Source organism: Puma concolor, chromosome A2 (genome assembly GCF_028749965.1).
Source record: "Puma concolor isolate L17-30 chromosome A2, mPumCon1.1.hap2, whole genome shotgun sequence".
Lineage (NCBI taxonomy): Eukaryota > Metazoa > Chordata > Mammalia > Carnivora > Felidae > Puma > Puma concolor.
Genome location: NC_141668.1, coordinates 141,872,669 through 141,890,741, shown reverse-complemented (window position 1 = coordinate 141,890,741; position 18,073 = coordinate 141,872,669). Strand labels below are relative to the sequence as shown.

At 41.1% G+C, this 18,073-nt stretch overlaps 1 protein-coding gene across 8 annotated transcripts in view; it reads left to right on the top strand.

The window, feature by feature from the left end:
• PTPRG (protein tyrosine phosphatase receptor type G) overlaps positions 1 to 18,073 on the top strand; it is a 721,980-nt gene that overhangs the window by 689,541 nt on the left and 14,366 nt on the right. For all 8 annotated transcript variants that reach the window (XM_086697741.1, XM_086697739.1, XM_086697740.1 and 5 more), the window contains 9 exons: positions 897 to 1,031; positions 3,025 to 3,197; positions 4,911 to 5,046; positions 5,618 to 5,764; positions 8,421 to 8,514; positions 9,407 to 9,483; positions 9,973 to 10,101; positions 13,266 to 13,412; positions 14,147 to 14,289. In XM_086697741.1, the coding sequence (XP_086553867.1) occupies positions 897 to 1,031; positions 3,025 to 3,197; positions 4,911 to 5,046; positions 5,618 to 5,764; positions 8,421 to 8,514; positions 9,407 to 9,483; positions 9,973 to 10,101; positions 13,266 to 13,412; positions 14,147 to 14,289 (1,181 nt within the window). The remainder of the gene's footprint in view (positions 1 to 896; positions 1,032 to 3,024; positions 3,198 to 4,910; positions 5,047 to 5,617; positions 5,765 to 8,420; positions 8,515 to 9,406; positions 9,484 to 9,972; positions 10,102 to 13,265; positions 13,413 to 14,146; positions 14,290 to 18,073) is intronic.

The window sequence follows — 18,073 nt, the reverse complement described above, 5'->3', positions numbered from 1 at the left end:
CGATGAAAGGCATCCTCTCTGCCCGTACCTTGCTTGTAGTCTGGTGGGAAAGAGCTCAGCACTTATAAGAGTGAATTAAATGTGGCAGTAGGAATGAACAGAACGTTATAATGGGGATGCTGCAGAATGGATGAATACATCCTCTGGGGCTGAGATTTTGTAAAGGAGCTCTTGTTTGCGGTGAGATGTGAACAGTGAGGGACGAGAAGGAGTTAGGGAAGGACCTTCTAAGCCCAGGGAACACAGGGAAGCTGGAGGAAACCCAGTGTAGTGGGGGAACTACCGATAGTTCAGGCAGGGGACAGCAGCACTGCTGAAACACCCTAGCATTGAGAGAACCTTTTTTTAAGATGATGAATATTTGAGTTATTAGATTATGAGCTTACATTACATGATGGTAATGTAGGCTGGAATAAAGGCTAAGCCTCAAGTTCATTAGGCAGAGTCGCTTCAACTTCACTTTGACTGTGGAGTCCCCGTTTCACCTTTGGTGACCCAAGTTGTGAAATGAAGATTTGCATTGTTACAAGACTCTCTTGTAACTCTGAATGCAGCCCAGACTCCTAAACGATAAGTAAACTCCTTTATAACGTAGCCAGCCCTATTTCTTACTGGCCAAATACAGGTTTCTTTCTTTGGCCCTCTTTAAAGTGCACTGTGTGTTGAAAGACGGTCACGAATACTAGACCCGTTTCTCAAAGGATCTTGCCCACACTTGTCCCACGATTAACCACTTCAGAGGTATGTCTGCCTATAAGCCATTGGGCCCGTACGTTCCTTTCTCGGTCAACTACATGGCCAGAGTACTGGTTTTAAAGACTTATGAAATCACTTCATCGACAGTACAACCGTGGCATCAATTGCAGTTGCAGTTAACAACTTTTTCCTTTTTGCAGCGAAAATGCGATCAGTATTGGCCAACAGAGAATAGTGAGGAGTACGGAAACATTATTGTCACACTGAAGAGCACAAAAGTACACGCCTGCTACACTGTGCGTCGTTTTTCAGTCAGAAATACAAAAGTGAAGAAGGTACTGAAGGAATCGGGTGGGCTGCCAGGGCATCTCTCTTTAAACTTGTACGAAAAACGGCACAACCAAGGCCAATTCTCATAACCAACTTGGCTTTAAAAAACTATTTCTAAAAAACGTTTTTTCACAACTCCTTTGATTGACATCAATGTATGCTGTGAAAGATACTGGCAAAGCACATAATAGAATTTAACTGGCCTGATTAAATGCCGTAATCTCCCAGTGAAGGCTTCGCTTTTTGTTTTGTTTTGTTTTTTTTAAAAAGGTCCTCTTCGGTTTTGGTGACCAGCAACTATAGCAGCATCTGCTTGTTGACTGAGCTTTTTAATAGCAATTTTCTGACAGTTTTAAAGCATTATTTCCCAAAGTGTGCTCCAAGGAATGCTAACCCTGCAAGATGCTTGCAAAAATCAGATTCTGCTGTTTAATAGGTATGGAAAATGAATGCTAGGTAATAAATATTCTCCGTTAGAAATGAACAGGGCACGCAAGTGACCAAAGTGCTAGTGAAGAAACCTCTTCAACTTTATTTTGCCCAGTGCTTCCTAAAGTGCCTTAATACAACCCTTGTCTGTGTAACTGTTAACATCCTGAGATTCACACCCTGTGGAAAATGCTTTCAAGTTCTCTCTTGTTCAAAAGCTGCTGTTGCACCAAGACTCCTAGACCACTGCAACATTACTAGGAACTCTAGGTAGATGTTCATTAAGAAAATGTACAGTTGCTCTACAGAGACTTAGGAATGGCTGTTGTTTGTAGCAATGGGTATAATGTGGTGTTTTGTTGTTGTTGTTTTTAGTCTTGCACATCTTTGAGAAGGTGTTAAAACTCCAGCCTTCCTGCCCCCAGAAGAATTCACCTTTATTCAAACTTTGATATACAATGTCATTGGCTCTGAAACCTATCTGTGCTCCAAGGTTAACAGTCCTTTGTACATGTAGTTTTTTCCCAGAATGGCAGAAGCATATGATAATCAAGTAGCATTGTATTTATCTGTGTTCTGATAGAGCTGTTACAAAGCCCATTTGTAAAAAGCCCATGGGAACCCTTCAGGTATTTAAGCATCGCCCACTTATTCTTATTTTGGAAGCAGCTTAGAGGGAGGAGGAAGTCAAATGGGAATGTTAGGAGTCTTGTGCAAGAGGAAAAAGTAGTAACTAAAAATAAGAAAGAAATAGGAAAATGAGAGTTAACAGAGGATTTCAGAAATGAAAGTCATCAGGCCTTGGTAGTACAGGGCCGAACACCTAACATGCTCCAGTGTTGAGTAATGAGCCCGAGTCATTCAAAAAAAAACAAAAAAAAGTGAACTTTTCAGAGGTATTTGTGGTAAGAAAAAAACATATAACAGCTAGTTACCCATTTGGGGAAATTTTTCATCCAAGTAGTTAAAATGAAAACAAAAAGTAGTTTAAAAAGCTGAGCCACTTAAAGGAAAACTACTCTGAAAAATTCATTTATGAAAGTGACAGATAAATTTATTATTGCTTTGACTCTGGAGATTGACCATCATTTGGCACTTAGGATCTTCCCCACAGCTGGTGAAGAATGTAAAGCAAGGACCAGCACTTAGGTTCCTGAAGGTTCAACCTGGACAGCGGAGAAAGGATGGGAATCCGGGCCCACTGTCAGATGAAAGCAAAGGACCAAAGCCTTCTGGAGTTGGGGCAGGAAGTCAGAAAATGGAGACCCTGTAGGCAAATTACAGTGTTTGAGATGGTTCTAAATCCAAAAAACTAGCGTCAAGTGTTCGTACCTGGTACAGTCTTAAGCCATACTCTCCCCCAGGAGAGGTCTGATACTTGCCATCCAGCTAGGTGGTATCTCCATTTGCGGCCTGAGACAGCCACCAAAAGGAAAGTACCTCGTTCAGGAAGTAGTTAAGGCAAATGAAATGGAAGGTCCTGTTTCCTGGATCCTTACATTATTTCCTTATACCAGAATGCCTACCCCCTGCTTAAAGACCTCTTTTTTTTCCCCACCTTTCTCGTAGGGTCAGAAGGGAAACCCCAAGGGTCGTCAAAATGAAAGGGTAGTGATCCAGTATCACTACACACAGTGGCCTGACATGGGAGTTCCTGAGTACGCCCTCCCGGTCTTGACCTTTGTGAGGAGATCCTCAGCAGCCCGCACGCCGGAAATGGGCCCTGTGTTGGTGCACTGCAGGTGGGGCCAACATCCTTCTCTTTCTTGTGCCTGGGATTCGACACTGGAAGTGGGCAAAGTAGGGAAATGTGGACCTCACGGGCATGGACTACTGGGGCCCTGCTTTGTTGCTTCAGAAACGGAGTCTTGCTCTGTCACCCGGGACCAGTACAACCTGTTACAGTTAGATAAAAATCACTATATATTCTCCACATGTTCAGAGATCATGTGCTATTTCTGAGGTTAAAAATCTGACCTTAAACACAAGTCCAGGGCTTTCTACACTAGAGAGTTTGAGATTTTGTATATGGCTTTTCTGTAGGGTTCCTCTAAATAATAAAATGTATTGTGAGAGTAAAAAGGCTTTTTTTTTTTTTTTTTAATGTTTATTTACTTATTTTGAGAGAGAAAGAGAGCACAACCAGAGGAAGGGCAGAGAGAAAAGGAGAGACAGAATCCCAACCAGGCTTTGTGCTGCCAGAGTGAAGCCCGGCTTGAACTCATGAACCACGAGGCCATGACCTGAGCCAAAACAACTGACTGAGCCACCCAGGCACCCCGAGCAGCGAAAATATTTTTTCACTTTTTATCTTTGGTATTCAAATAGATGCTGCTTATTCTGCGAGTTAGAAAATGCCATGCAGCTAAGCATTTCTTCTGAGCTGTTGTTAATTACATGCGCTCACAAAGCAAGTCCTTTGCAGATGTTGGAACCCATCTCCTGTTTAAAACCCCGTGAAAACTACATTTTTCACTTAACCCAGTGAGGAATCACTAAAACGGACAAAAGTCTGTCAAAGAGCTCAGGTATCAGTGGAGTTGTGTGAGACGAGGAACCCACGGCGGGGGCGGGGAGAGGCGGTTCTGACAGAAGCAGCTTGTTAATCAGAACTCTGATCCTCCTTAGTGTTGTTTTTCTGATAACAATTAGGAAGTGTGAATAAAAGAGGCCACATTTTCCAGGTGTGCCATTCTGATTCTAGACCTGGGTAACTAAAGAAAGGCACCCCTTTAGGTAGGAACTTTCTAATACTGCGCAGACTAGGGAGGTGTGCAGAAAGGGGGCTTAATGAAAGGAGAGTGGGTGGGGCACCTGGGTGGCTCAGTCGGTTGAGTGTCTGACCTTCAAGCTCAGGTCACAATCTCAGGGTTTGTGGGTTTGAGCCCCGGGTCGGGCTCTGTGCGGACAGTTCCCAGCCTGAAGCCTGCTGCGGGTTCTGTGTCTCCCTCTCTCTGTGTCCCTCCCCCACTTGTGCTCTCTTCATCAAAAATAAGTGAACATTAAAAGAATGAAAAGATAATGGGTGCTTCCAGAATTACGGGGAGTTGGAAGAGCAGGCGTGAACTTAGACACCAAGGACATAACTCCCTACCTGGGGCCTCAGCGGACACAGTTCTGGTGTGGGGACAGCTCTGCCGAGAGGGGCCACTCTCTGTCCCTCGCAGATCCCCGACTGAACATCCTTTGCTTGAGCTGCAAGTGAGGCTGAGAAAGCAAATACATAATGCAGCCTTTTTATAAAGGCTGTCTCTTCTCCCCATCAAGACTCCTGAGGTGGGAAATGTCCTAATGTAGTTTTTGGATGCTGTCCACAACGAATAACTTGTGTCAACTCTACTAGGTTAGCTAAATGGCAAGGTTATTTCCCCGCTCACTCAATATTTAGATGGTAACTCTTCCAGGTTGCTGTTAAACGAATGACCGTCCTAGTTGGGTGTCCTCATTTCTTCTAGCGCTGGTGTGGGCAGGACAGGCACCTACATTGTAATAGACAGCATGCTGCAACAGATAAAAGACAAAAGCACAGTTAACGTCCTTGGATTCCTGAAGCATATCAGGACACAGCGTAACTACCTCGTCCAGACTGAGGTAAGGGGCACCTTCAGGTGCTCTCACGAGATTTCTAGCACATGCCGTAACTGAAAGTTAAATGATTCCAAGGAGGCAAATTCCTCTCGTGGGGCTTGAAGGCATTTACAGGTTTGTATTGGAAGATGTCCTGACCATGATACTACTCATTGGCTCAGTTTCCCATTTCTGGGTGGTGCTCACGTGTGGCTTTCCCAGGAACTACACCAGCACTCAGGAAGCAGACACAGCTGTATCTAGTGCTGTGTTTGATGCCGTGGGGAACTAAACATGCAGTCTGGCGTGAGAAGTAGATTGGTTCTAAAAGGTGATCATTAAACACATTTCTCCATTGCATGCTCCCTTGAACCTACGGTTTTGGGCCTAGTATGGAAAACACAGTCTTGACCCTAAAATAAGTAATAAGGGATAAACCAGTAAGAAATGGAGCAGGCCACCTAGCGGTAAGTGCAGGAGGAATTTATAGGGAGGTCCCTGTTAGAAGAGTTGCTCCGAGGTCGATTGCCTGACGGATTGAGGCGGCTACCCCTTACCAGCTCTTCTCAGTGATGACATATACTGTCCCTTACAGGAGCAGTACATTTTCATCCACGATGCCTTGTTGGAAGCCATTCTAGGAAAGGAGACTGAAGTATCTTCAAATCAGCTGCATAGCTATGTTAACAGCATCCTCATACCAGGAGTAGGAGGAAAGACGCGGCTGGAAAAACAATTCAAGGTGTGTTCCGAATAAATTTCTTGGGTTAAAAAACAAACAAACAAACCAAGAAGTAAAGAAACATCTTCAATATGGGAGTCATGTCTTTTTTCCATGAATGTATGGACCAAAAGGGATTATCCTCTGTATTCTTCAAATGTAATAGGAAGGAAATAGTTTTGACCTGTGTATGAATTGTTGGTATCCAAGTAGACAGTGCAGTGCTAGATTTCCTTCTGAGCAACTTAGGATTTGATCTGAGTGTAAACATGAGCAGCCCTTGGCCACAAAGACCTAATACTCAAGAGTCAATCACTCCAGGCCAAAAAATATCTTCTGTATTCTTTTTGAATTAATCTGTCTTACCCTTATTAAGAATGACTATTTGTTGGCACACTGTCCCCAAAATAAAGCTATCTGAAAGACTATCAGATAATCCAGAAACTAAAAAAGTTACTAAGGAATACTAGCGAGAAGTTAGCTTTCCCCAAAGGATTATTCTTTTGCTTGGATAGAGGCGTGAAGTTTACAGGTAGGTAAAGTTTATATGGAATTGACTGAGGAAAAGGTGAAAAACCAGACTATTAGGACCTTAAAGTAATTAAGATCGTAAGACCTCAGTCTTTTATTCTAACTTTCAAACACTGTCCTTCCACATTCTTCTATATATGTCTCTCATTAGTCTTTTAAATTCCTTTTTTTGCATAATTCTATATGTAATTTCTCATTTTGTATCAAAATGGAAAGAATGAGGTGAATCTGTGCAATTTTAGTTTTCATGATAAAACTTTCCATGGATTTGGGGTGCCTGGATGGCTCAGTTGGTTAAGTGTTCAACTCTTGATTTCAGCTGAGGTCATGATCTCACAGTTGGGGAGTTTGAGCCACCTATCAGGCTCTGCCCTGACAATGTGGAGCATGCTTGGGATTCTGTCTCCCTCTTTCTTTGCAAACCCTTTCCCATTTGCTCTGTATCTCTGTCTACAAATAAATAAAAATAAACGTAAAAAAAAAAAAAAACTTTCCATAGATTCTGAAACCATCGTTTGAGATTGTCAAGCAGAGTAACCAGCAAAATTAATCTTATTTTTCATTCCATAACAATTTCAAATTTCTGGCTCTCCTTTTATATCATCCTAACTATTCTAAAAACCATTTGCGGTCATTAATAATGAGGACACAGTAGTAGCTCGTTTTCAATGTTTAAAATTAATTCTTGGGGCGCCTGGGTGGCGCAGTCGGTTAAGCGTCCGACTTCAACCAGGTCACGATCTCGCGGTCCGTGAGTTCGAACCCTGCGTCAGGCTCTGGGCTGATGGCTCAGAGCCTGGAGCCTGTTTCCGACTCTGTGTCTCCCTCTCTCTCTCTGCCCCTCCCCCATTCATGCTCTGTCTCTCTCTGTCCCAAAAGTAAATAAACGTTGAAAAAAAAAAATTTTAAATTAATTCTTAAAAAATTTAAGTGCACGGGGCACTTGGGTGGCTCAGGTGGTTAAGCCTCCCACTCCGGCTCAGGTCATGATCTTGTGGTTTATGGGTTCGAGCCCCACATCGGGCTCTGTGCCGACATCTCAGAGGCTGGAGCCTGCTTCAGATTCTGTGTCTCCCTCTCTCTCTGCCCCTCCCCCACTCATGCTCTGTTTCTTTCTTCTTCCAAAATAAACAAACATCAAAAAAAACATTTTTTAATAAAAATAAATAAGTGCCAACATTTCTTAAATCCTACCTTTTCTATTCCTGCAATATTTGTTTCCACATACTTTAAAAAAATTCATCAAAGAAATCTTCCCATTCCATTGGAAACCAAGTCATTGGTTCTTTCGTAAGCACTAATCACTTGAGAACTTAAGAACAAGAGAAAAAAAAACAAGTATCAGAAACTTGAAAACTACATCCAGGGCCCTTGACAGTAGTCCTAAAGCATTTGGTGGAGGCCATTCCCATATGTTCCATTAAGATATATACCCCAGCCCTCCAAAAAAAAGGGGATTGACAAAGTGTTCAACCAAGCTATATAAGAACAGGAAGAATAACCAAACTTCTGGGCTAATTACTTATAATGGCCTTTGAACAATGTTAGTTTAGTTCAACAGAAATGTACTGAGAACCTAGTGAGTTAGGTTCAAGAAACACAGTTAGCTCTTAGGACCATATAGCAGTCTTTGCTAGTGTAGGCCCACCCAAATCTCATGTGCCTGTGAGAAATTACAGAGGGGAACTTCCAAAAATCAGTGACACTGTCAGCCAGAAAGTCTACATTGACTCAGTAAACATCTACTACCCACACAGAACCTGTTATCAGAAGCCTGTGGCCTGATAGTAGAAATGAGACAGGTGTGCACATCACCAAGGGAATGGACAGAAGTAAGCACTACTGAAACACAACAATGCGTTCTTTGAGGTAGAAAAAATGTTTTTTTTTCTTGAGTAATCTGACTACTGATGGACCTTTTTCGCCAGATCATCAAATGCTGTCAATTGTAATTTCTGTTTCATTGGTTTGTTGTTTTCCAGCTCTGCTGACATTCAAATGCTATATAACACTGTATACAGTTAAGGTGTAGAAAGGAATGACTGGATGCCTGCATTATATTATGAAATGATTGTCATGTTATGGTCAGTTAACATGTCCACAGTTACACCTTTGAATGAAGACTAAAGCGTTACTTTTCTTTCAGCTGGTCACGCAATGTAATGCGAAGTATGTGGAATGCTTTAGTGCTCAGAAAGAGTGTAACAAAGAAAAGAACAGAAACTCTTCGGTCGTGCCATGTAAGATCTTAAAATCCATTTGACTTGGTGGAATGTGTTAGTATTTTTTCATTGCATTTTATGTATTCTGTAAAGAGGCAGCTACTACCAAGGGGAAGAGTTCTGCCAGGAAGATTCAGGCACATTGATCAGACTAGCAGGGGCGGCTGTCAGTGCCAGTGAACGGCTGCCTCGGTGCCACGTGAAGTCTAGCTTCGGTTCACCTCGAAAGCCCAGAGTTGTGGGACTTCCACATCCTAACTAAAAAAATGAAGAAAGCCATTATCACTGTGGCATGAATACTCCGAGAAAGCTTAAGGATCTCTGACTAATCCGTCCAACCGGAATACATTATTACATTATCCTGGCTATTGAGGTCAAGGCACTATGCAGACGGGGCCCTTTGTATCCATAGCTTGGGACACGGCAGAGGATGCTATGTGTGTGCTGAGACACAGGTGTGGCTGATCGCTGGAAAGATGATCTTTCCTTGACAAAGGCCACTGTTTTCTAAGCCCTTTGCCAGGAGAAAGATACGGATAAGGCTATGGCAAAACAGCAGAAGTACAACGTGTGGGTATAATGGAAAGAATATCAAACCGGGGCTAAAAATTACCTGAAATCCTGTCATCTCTGCACAGAGTGTTCTTTTCATGCTCTGCTGTGAAAACCTCTCCCACAGTAAAATTTGGTTCCTACGTTGCCTCTGCCCTCCTGGGACTGTGCAGCAAAATTCCATTGACATTCTCCTTAGCGGAGAACACTTGAGCTTAGTTAAAAATATAGGTAAGTTTTAACCTGAAAGGGGATCCAGGGGAATAGGTGATGCACCGAGTGAATCTCAGAAAGCACTATACATTGTGTGTGTGTAATAAGGCAAACGTGGCGTTTTTGTTTTGTTTCCATACCATAGCCGAGCGTGCTCGAGTGGGTCTTGCACCATTGCCTGGAATGAAAGGAACAGATTACATTAATGCTTCTTATATCATGGTGAGAGTCAACAGTTAATTATAAATAAATTCAATTAAACTAAAAGGTGCTAAAGAGCAGATACCACCTATGTGGCTGATTTCACTTTTCAAATGATTTCTCGATGTGTAATATCAAAATTAGCTTTCTGTATCCGGAGACCTCTAACAAAAGACTCCTAGCCAGTGGGGGTACAAAAATACTTTAAGAGAAGTGTTCATTAAGGAATTTATTTTATTGTTAATTTCACCCATCTAGCGTTTGAATAAATGTTGAAATTGCCGTTAAGTAAAAACAGCAGGGGTAACTAGGAGGAAATTTATGTGGAGTGAAAAATATCTACACATGTTAGCATATACAGCTAAAAATTAGCCAAATGTACTGACTGCCTTTTTCAATTGTTTTCGTGTGGTCAAAACAATGCCGTCTTATTTCGTGAACATATTTTACTTACCCCAGCGTCAGAATAAAATGTTTGTAACTGCTGATTTTCCGTCTTCCTAACTGAAGGGCTATTATAGGAGCAATGAATTTATTATAACCCAGCATCCTCTGCCACATACTACGAAAGATTTCTGGCGAATGATTTGGGATCATAATGCACAGATCATTGTCATGCTGCCAGACAACCAGAGCTTGGTAAGCAAAGCACATCTGCTATATATTAATGAGCCTGTGAGGCCAGAAGCATAAATCATTTTGATACCTTAGCACAGGGCTACACTGTCTGTATGTGCTAGGGAGGGTATTGAGACTTCGCTTCTTGAAGTTGGAGCAAGTTCCTTTTGTAGTCTCACAGTTAAGTGTCGCCATCGGTTCCATTACTTGATTCTCTAATGCTGTACATGGCAGGGCCATGGAAGGTTTTGTAAAGCCTTTTTTTTTTTTTTTTTTAGTAACGTCATTAATATAGGATCTTAACCTCTGAGCTGCTATATGTCCCTTGGGAAAAATAAAATAGCATCTAACTATGTAACTGTGTTTACACGTACTAACTTGTTTAGTCCTCTCTACCACTTTATGACATAGATACTATTATCATCTCATTTAACAGCGAAGAAAATCGAGGGAAGTAACTTGCCTAAAGGGCATACATGAATAATTGGAGGCAGGATTTAAACCGGAGTGACCTTTTAATCCTTTTCTATGATGTGGCGTGGGACAAATATCATAGCAAAGTTTTCCCAGTTCTTCCCCCAAAAATTCGTATCTAAAGTACTAATTATCATTATCTTTCCCCCATACCTTAGGCAAGGCAGATCCATTACAGGGAAGGAGATACAGAAAGGCTATTTTGTTCCAGTTTAAAGGTGCTTCAAAGACCTTGGCTGAGCTACAGCCCTTTTCTCCTCTATTTAGTTAGTCCTTTCCTGCTGTGGTCCCTAAGACCATATAAAAGAAGGGTTAACAAGTTTATCGAAATAAACTTAATGGCAGACTTCGTTGGGTCTTCAGAAGTTATGAGGACACGTAAGCCCACAAAACAAAAACGGAAATAAGAAACAATGAGGAGCTGCTTCGACAAGTATCAGATCAGTGAATTTTTTCATCGAGAAAGAACAGCCTGTGATTGAACCCCTAGTCTTGACGACATGCATTTGACTGCGTGCCCAGGCAGTAGGAAGTTCACTTTGTCGCATTTTGCTCCAGTTTCAGAATACCACGACTGCTTCTGTAGGAGAGAATGGCAACAAAATTGAGAATCTTCAACTCAAAACTGGAGTGTAAATTTTCAAATTAGCTGGCAATAGGGGTCTATTCTGTTTGGCGTGTGGAAATTGGAGGCATTTAGGGTTGTTAAAACGTTCATTTGTTGGATGAGTCAGTGTTTTGGTATTGTCACTTATCACAGGACAGTCACCAAAAGCCTCTACCCACAGGCTCGTTTGTATGGGGAGGCTGGACCAAAAGAGTCCACGCGTGTTATGCAGACAGTGAGGACACAGGACTGCCCTGGAACAGGTCACCTCAGGCTGAGAGAGACCGGGCTAGAATCCTGAATGTCTGCCTTCTCAGCTCTGGGGTCGAAAGTCAGTGCACATTTTTCCTAAAAAATGTCTGCAGATTCTCTTTGTTTGCTTTATTTCATACTGCTGTAATTTTACAAGACCATGATTCTGTGACTAGCCCCAAGTCATGGGTTCCTAGGTCAGAATGCACTGTTCTAGATATGCCTAGGCATCTTTGATCTACAAATGTATTTGTAAGCAAAATAACCATGAGACCAGAGGTCCTACTGAATTAAGAAGTAGCATGTATTTTTCATAGCATTTGAAGATGATCAGTTTCTCCCTAATTTGCTTTCTGTAGTCAGATGTTTTGGTGTGTGTGTGTTTGCTTATTAAAATCCCCTTGGCAGTCATTAGGCCAATTTGATAATTTACTATTCAAGTTAATTTCTTACAGGTACATAATGTTATTCCCACTTTTCAGATATGGAAATTAAGGCCCAGATTAATTTATTCAATCCTAAATCCCGTGTTTAATCTCTGTGCATTGGTTAAATTTATAGGCCTTGTCCATTATTACCTTACATCTTTAGTATCTGTTAGAAGGGTCTTAACTTCCATTTCCTTGGACAAAATGTATTAAAACCCCTGACAGTTACAGACTGTCTTTTGTATAGCCTAAACCCAATTGCTAATCTGTTTCCCCTTATGCTGAGCTTTAAAAATAAAAATGTACTTGGCAATAAGCTATATTGAAACTTGAAAGGGTGATAAGTCTTATTGGACTGTTGGCTCATTTCTGATGCAACAATGTAAGATTAAACAAAACCTTCTTTGTTTTGAACATTATTCAGAATTATTTCTGACTTCACTAGTAGTATCTAAGCATTTTCAGGCAAATGCCCATGGAAGTGTAGCTATTCCAGGCAAAGCAGAGTTTGCCATTTGGACTGATGAGAAAAAGAGGGATGGGGGGGTCAGGGGTCTTACCCTAATCGTTGTATTTCTCACAAAGACTCCCACCTGTACATCTCTTCACTTTTTCTTCGGCCTCTGCAGTTTTCAGGGATGGAATTCAAGTAAAGAGCCTGAATATTTATTTTTAATGCTAAAATAGATGAACATTTAAAGCTTGCCTGACTCAAGGCTGAAAGCCTTTTTCTGTGTTAATCTCCTTTTGACACCTAACATGGTTAGATTAACTTTTCTCTGAAAAGGCACTTTGTACTTAGAACCAACATAAGCTTATTTATGCACAGCCTCTTTCCAGACAGGTTCTGTTGCTTACCATTTAGTAGCAAGTGTGATTTGAGACAATTTACAGGCTTCTCTGAGTCTTGATGTCCTCGTCTGTAAAGACAGATGATAAAAATCCCTCACCTCCCTCGTATATTGTAAAAATTAAGACCACGTTTATGAAATCCCTATGCAAAATGCTAATCAACTGTAGAAATGTTAAGCCACAGGAAGTAACAACTAGGATGTCTTCGTTGCTTAAGCAATTGTGAAATAATATATTAGCCCCAGTTGAGAGATATTCTGTAATACATCATAGTAAACAAGACAGGATCCAAGTCGATTAATTTTGATATGTCCCCTCTAGGGGGAGCATTTTTGGTTGTTACAGTGATGTAGGGAGGCAAGTCTAGAATACGGTTATTATCAATTACAATTTACAGTGACCACTGAACTTGGGATGATTAGAGGGGGATATAATTCTATGTGCCCAAGTTAAAAGGTGACTCGGGAGGTATGGGAAATGACAGACAGGATACATCAATTTGCAAGAAAATTCAAAAACAAATGTTTGACAGCACTGCAGAGGAATTTTTTCTTTGGGGGCGGTTCCCACAGGCAGAAGATGAGTTTGTATACTGGCCAAGTCGAGAAGAATCCATGAACTGTGAGGCCTTTACCGTCACCCTTATCAGCAAAGACAGACTGTGCCTCTCAAATGAAGAGCAAATTATCATCCATGACTTTATCCTTGAAGCCACACAGGTAACCTAAAGCTGCCTTTCTCAGTCACAGCCCTACCTGGGCCCTGCATCATCCAAGTAATAACAGAGTAACTTACCACCTCAAGTCGGGCCCAGGCATTTGAGTATGACTTCATTATAAATACGTACACTTCCCTTTTTCCTTCCTTCAAATATTTGCTTTTTCCAGCTGGGTAGATGAAATGTAACCGTTCCTCTGATTGAGCATGCATACAAATAGGTCTGTTGACCTAATTATAAAAACAATATACTAGAGCTCAGTATTTTCTTTGCCACCAGAAATGTAAACATTGCAATGTGTTGCAGATGATAAGATTTTTTTTTTGGTTTGTTTGTTTTTTTTTTTAGTAAACGACATTTTGATGTATAACAACTGCCTTCTTATGGGGTGGATATGAAAGGACGAGGAGGATAAGTTATTATAACTTAAATGATGATTTAACCTCTCATTTTTTTCCTTTCAATTTATAGATAAGATAGAGTAGGATACAAAGTCTCATAATTTATTGGCACTTGCAATTTTGTCACCTGAATGAAACAGAATTTTACTGTTTCACTAACATGACCTGGTCATTTTTTAATGGCAGGCAGGCCTCCCTACTATTTTTTCTTCTTACCAGCCCCATTTTGGTTAATGGGGCATTCTTCAATTCTATGCTATCTCAGGAACAAGTTCTAGTCATTAGATTACAGATCTAATGGGCTGGGCTGTGACTTCTGTTGTATTGGTTACAGGATGACTATGTCCTAGAAGTTCGGCACTTCCAGTGTCCCAAATGGCCTAACCCAGATGCCCCCATCAGCAGTACTTTCGAACTTATCAATGTCATCAAGGAAGAGGCCTTAACAAGGGACGGCCCCACCATTGTTCATGATGAGTATGTATCTATTTCTTAATTTTAAAATTCAAACATGTTTCTTGTGGAATTGCTATAGGAGTAGAAAGGCAAAGACAGACTCTATCTGCTTGTGACCATTCTGAGTTTTTTCCAGTGTCTACAGGGGCAGGTTGTAGATCTGTTTGAGTTTTAATGTGTCCCACCCTTCCAAGGCTTCAGGTACTCCTGGAGTGTATGTTCTAGAAAGGTGAAAGCACTATACCGGCCTACAAAAGTACACTTGAAAGCTTTCTGAGATTTTATGTTTCAAAAACAATTTTAAATTATTATTTCCATTATTTAAACAATTATTTTTATACCCTACACTGAATTTCAGTAAAAATTATTAGGAAAGAAGACTTTTAATTTTTTTTAGAAGGATGTTTGTTTGTTTATTTTGAGAGAGCACGCACACCCAAGTTGGGGGCAGGGCAGAGAATCCCAAGCAGGCTCCACACTGTCAGCCCAGAGCCCGACACTCAACCAGCTGAGCCACCCAGGTGCCCCTAGAAGAAAAATTTTTAAATATGGTTTCATTGATTAGGAGTGAGAAAGTTACTTATTAATGATAAATTTAGAGTTTGCAGTCTGTTTGGACATGGTATTCAAACCTAGATACTTTCCTTCTTACTAAAGTAGAAAGGATCATAGGTAAACTTTATGGTATATGAATATCTGGGGTCAAACGTAATGACTGGCATTGACCTGTAAATCACTTGTGTAATTCCAGATTGTTCAGAATCTCACAGACCTTTAGCTAATGTGGCACCAATTAGATATCTTCATTTCTGTTTTATTTCCAAGGTAGCTCCTTTCATCAGCAAATTCTCAGTGCATCCGTTACATTCATTAAATCAGCAGCCACTCTGGAAGCATAGATACTAATCAATTTGAAAGTAAAGCTTATGGTTAAGTCTTTCAATTTTTTCTGCAACATGAAGTGACCACAGACTTCCAGTTTAGGTCAACACCTGTACCTCAAATCATGGTTTTCTCTTATTTGAAGAAAGCCATATTAATGGCTGCTTCCAAAGAGTTTTCTGGAGTTTGTTTTAGGAAATAATGACGGTTTCAAAGTAACTGGGCAGCCGTTACAGGTCTATGAAAATTTAGGGTATGCAGTTATAAAATGAAGGCTGCTTCTAGAGATTTTTTTCCCCACTAATCTGTATTGGCTTTTCAAATACCTTTGGGGTCTGCCAGCTGCTATGAATTCAGCCTGAATTCTAATGTTGCTGCCCAGGTCTGTGATTTTGCTGTTATTTTGTATTCAAGTTGGTAATGGAACTAAACTTACATTTCATGGGTAAGGGATGAGGGAAAGAGAAAAAACAGGAACTTGGTACGTCATTTAAAAAGAACTGTTTGATTCTTTTGTCTAGATTCAGTTTGGGGATAGATTGTCTTACTCAGTGATTTTTATTTTATGCCTCATGCTGAATATGTCACCTCTGAAATTAATCAAATGTAGTTCGCAGGCCCACACAAGAAAAGAGTAAATTAATTCTGAACTAGATCAGCACATACCATGTAGGTGAGCTCGATTAAAAACCTCCTCAAGACATGTGTTCCTGTATCCACTCTTTAGGAGATAAGGGATTCCAGAGAAATTACTTTTCCACATTACTCAAGCAAATTTGAACTATTTAAACACCTGCTAGCAGTAATACAATCTTGTGAACACCAGTTACCTTTCAGTTTCCATCTTACCTACTTTTTGTGCCTCTTAGTATCCCTTCCTGGTGGCTGACACACACCTCTAATTTAGCATGTCTAAGACCAAACTCATCCTCGCAGCCTGCCTCCAGCCACTGAGTTGTGCAAAGCAGAGCCCTTTTTGTGTGTCCCTTCACCTCCACATCCAACTGGCCACGAGTCTTACTGATGTCACCCATTCTTTCAGTACACTTTCCAAATTCCTTTGCAGTCCGGCCAAAGTTTACTCATGCAGCTGTCATCCTAGTCCTCAGTCCATTCCTTCCTGTAGACCACCTTGCCCCTGCAAATGCTACTTCCTTTGAGTGCTCTGTCAGTCAACAGACACTTCAGAAGTCATTCTCCTTGAAACTACTGGTGACTCATCCCAGTGGTCATCATTTATCTTTTAAAAATATTTATTTTGAGAGACGGCCGCGGGGGGGGGGGGGTGGGTGTTGGGAGTGCAGGGAGAGAGAGAATCCCAAGCAGGCTCATGTCAGCACAGAGCCCGATGCCAGGCTCAATCTCGGGAACAGGGAGATCCTGACCCGAGCCGAAATCAAGACTCAGACGCTGAACTGACCAAGCCACCCGGGCTCCCCTAGAGGTAATCATTTAAAATCACTGACAGACATCACATTCTTAGCTGTGCTGTTCTTGTGTATCACATCATGTTGCACCCACTTGTTCACAGGACTGTCACCCCCCTACACTGCTGACACTGGCAGTGATAACTTATTTGTCCCAGTCTCTACAGAGTGAAGCTTAATGCCTGGCACATAGCAGGTTCCGTGCTTCAGATTATGATGACCTACAAATGAAGGATACATACATACAATATCCTTAGTGTGAACCTTTCCCAGAGAGCCTTGTGCTTTGCGTTTTGTTTTATCATCATCTTACCTGCTTAAAAATGTTTCAGTGAGCAGGCTTGGAGGCCCAAGTGTTTGCACTTAAGTCAAAGAGTTGAACTTTGAATGCACAAACTAGATATTTACCTGGTCTTCCCAGAGATCTCTTAACACCTACTCTCAGGGCTGTCAGCTGTGTTGTGAGGTGGACGAAGTTCCTAGAAAAATGATCTAAGGATAAAATTCCTCGCCCAAAAGTAAACTGATTGTATCTGAACACAAGCACCGCTTATAAAGGCAAACTGCTTTATTCACAGCATCCTGTATTCAAGATTCAGAGGCTGATCTGTAGCATTACTGTCAAAGTTTTTAAGCAGACCCTATGTTCCTTCCGACAGAAGAGGATTAGAACATAAGATTAGAGACATTCATTCACAGAAAAACAGTTTCTTGTGCAAATAGTTATTCACTCTGCATATAGCTCTATCGTCCTATTAGATACCATAGAAGGCTAATTTGATTAATAATTCTCAAAGAATGATCCAAGGGCTGCTGGTTGGGAAGGAGGCCCTTCTGGGGAATTCAAAAAGTCAAAACCATTTTCATAATAATACAAAGATACCATTTGCTTTGTTCATTCGCACTCTGACAGCTTCTGTAACAGGTGCTTGCATGGCCTTGTGTTTTGACATTTTCTCAGTTCTAATTTTTCATACGATAAATAGAGGGGCTATAGCCCAAATAAGCAAGAACTCTTTGAGTATCACCAGTAATCTTTTAATTTGATCCTGAGATACTCCATAGGAGATGCATAAGTATATGGACTGCTTTCTATACCCACTGCTGCAAAGACCCCCAGAAATAATTCTGGTTTTCCTTTGAACCTTACCACTACCCCACTAAGAGGGTAATTTTGGGATCCCTTCTTCACATAAGAAAAAAATAGGTAGTGTGAAGCTAATGGCCTGCGTACACATATATAGTTAGTGTCAGAGCCAGGACCAGCTACATAATTTATGGAGCCCTATGGAAAAAGTAAGAATTTCCAGATGAAAAGTTCAAAGTAATGGTCATAAAGTTGCTCACCAGACTTGAGAGAAGAATGCATGTACTCAGAACCTCAACAAAGAAAGAAAAAATACAAAAAAGAACCAATAACTGAAATGAAAAATACACTAGAGGAAATCAACAGCATGTCCACATACACTAACATTACTGGTATCGGGGTCCCACAA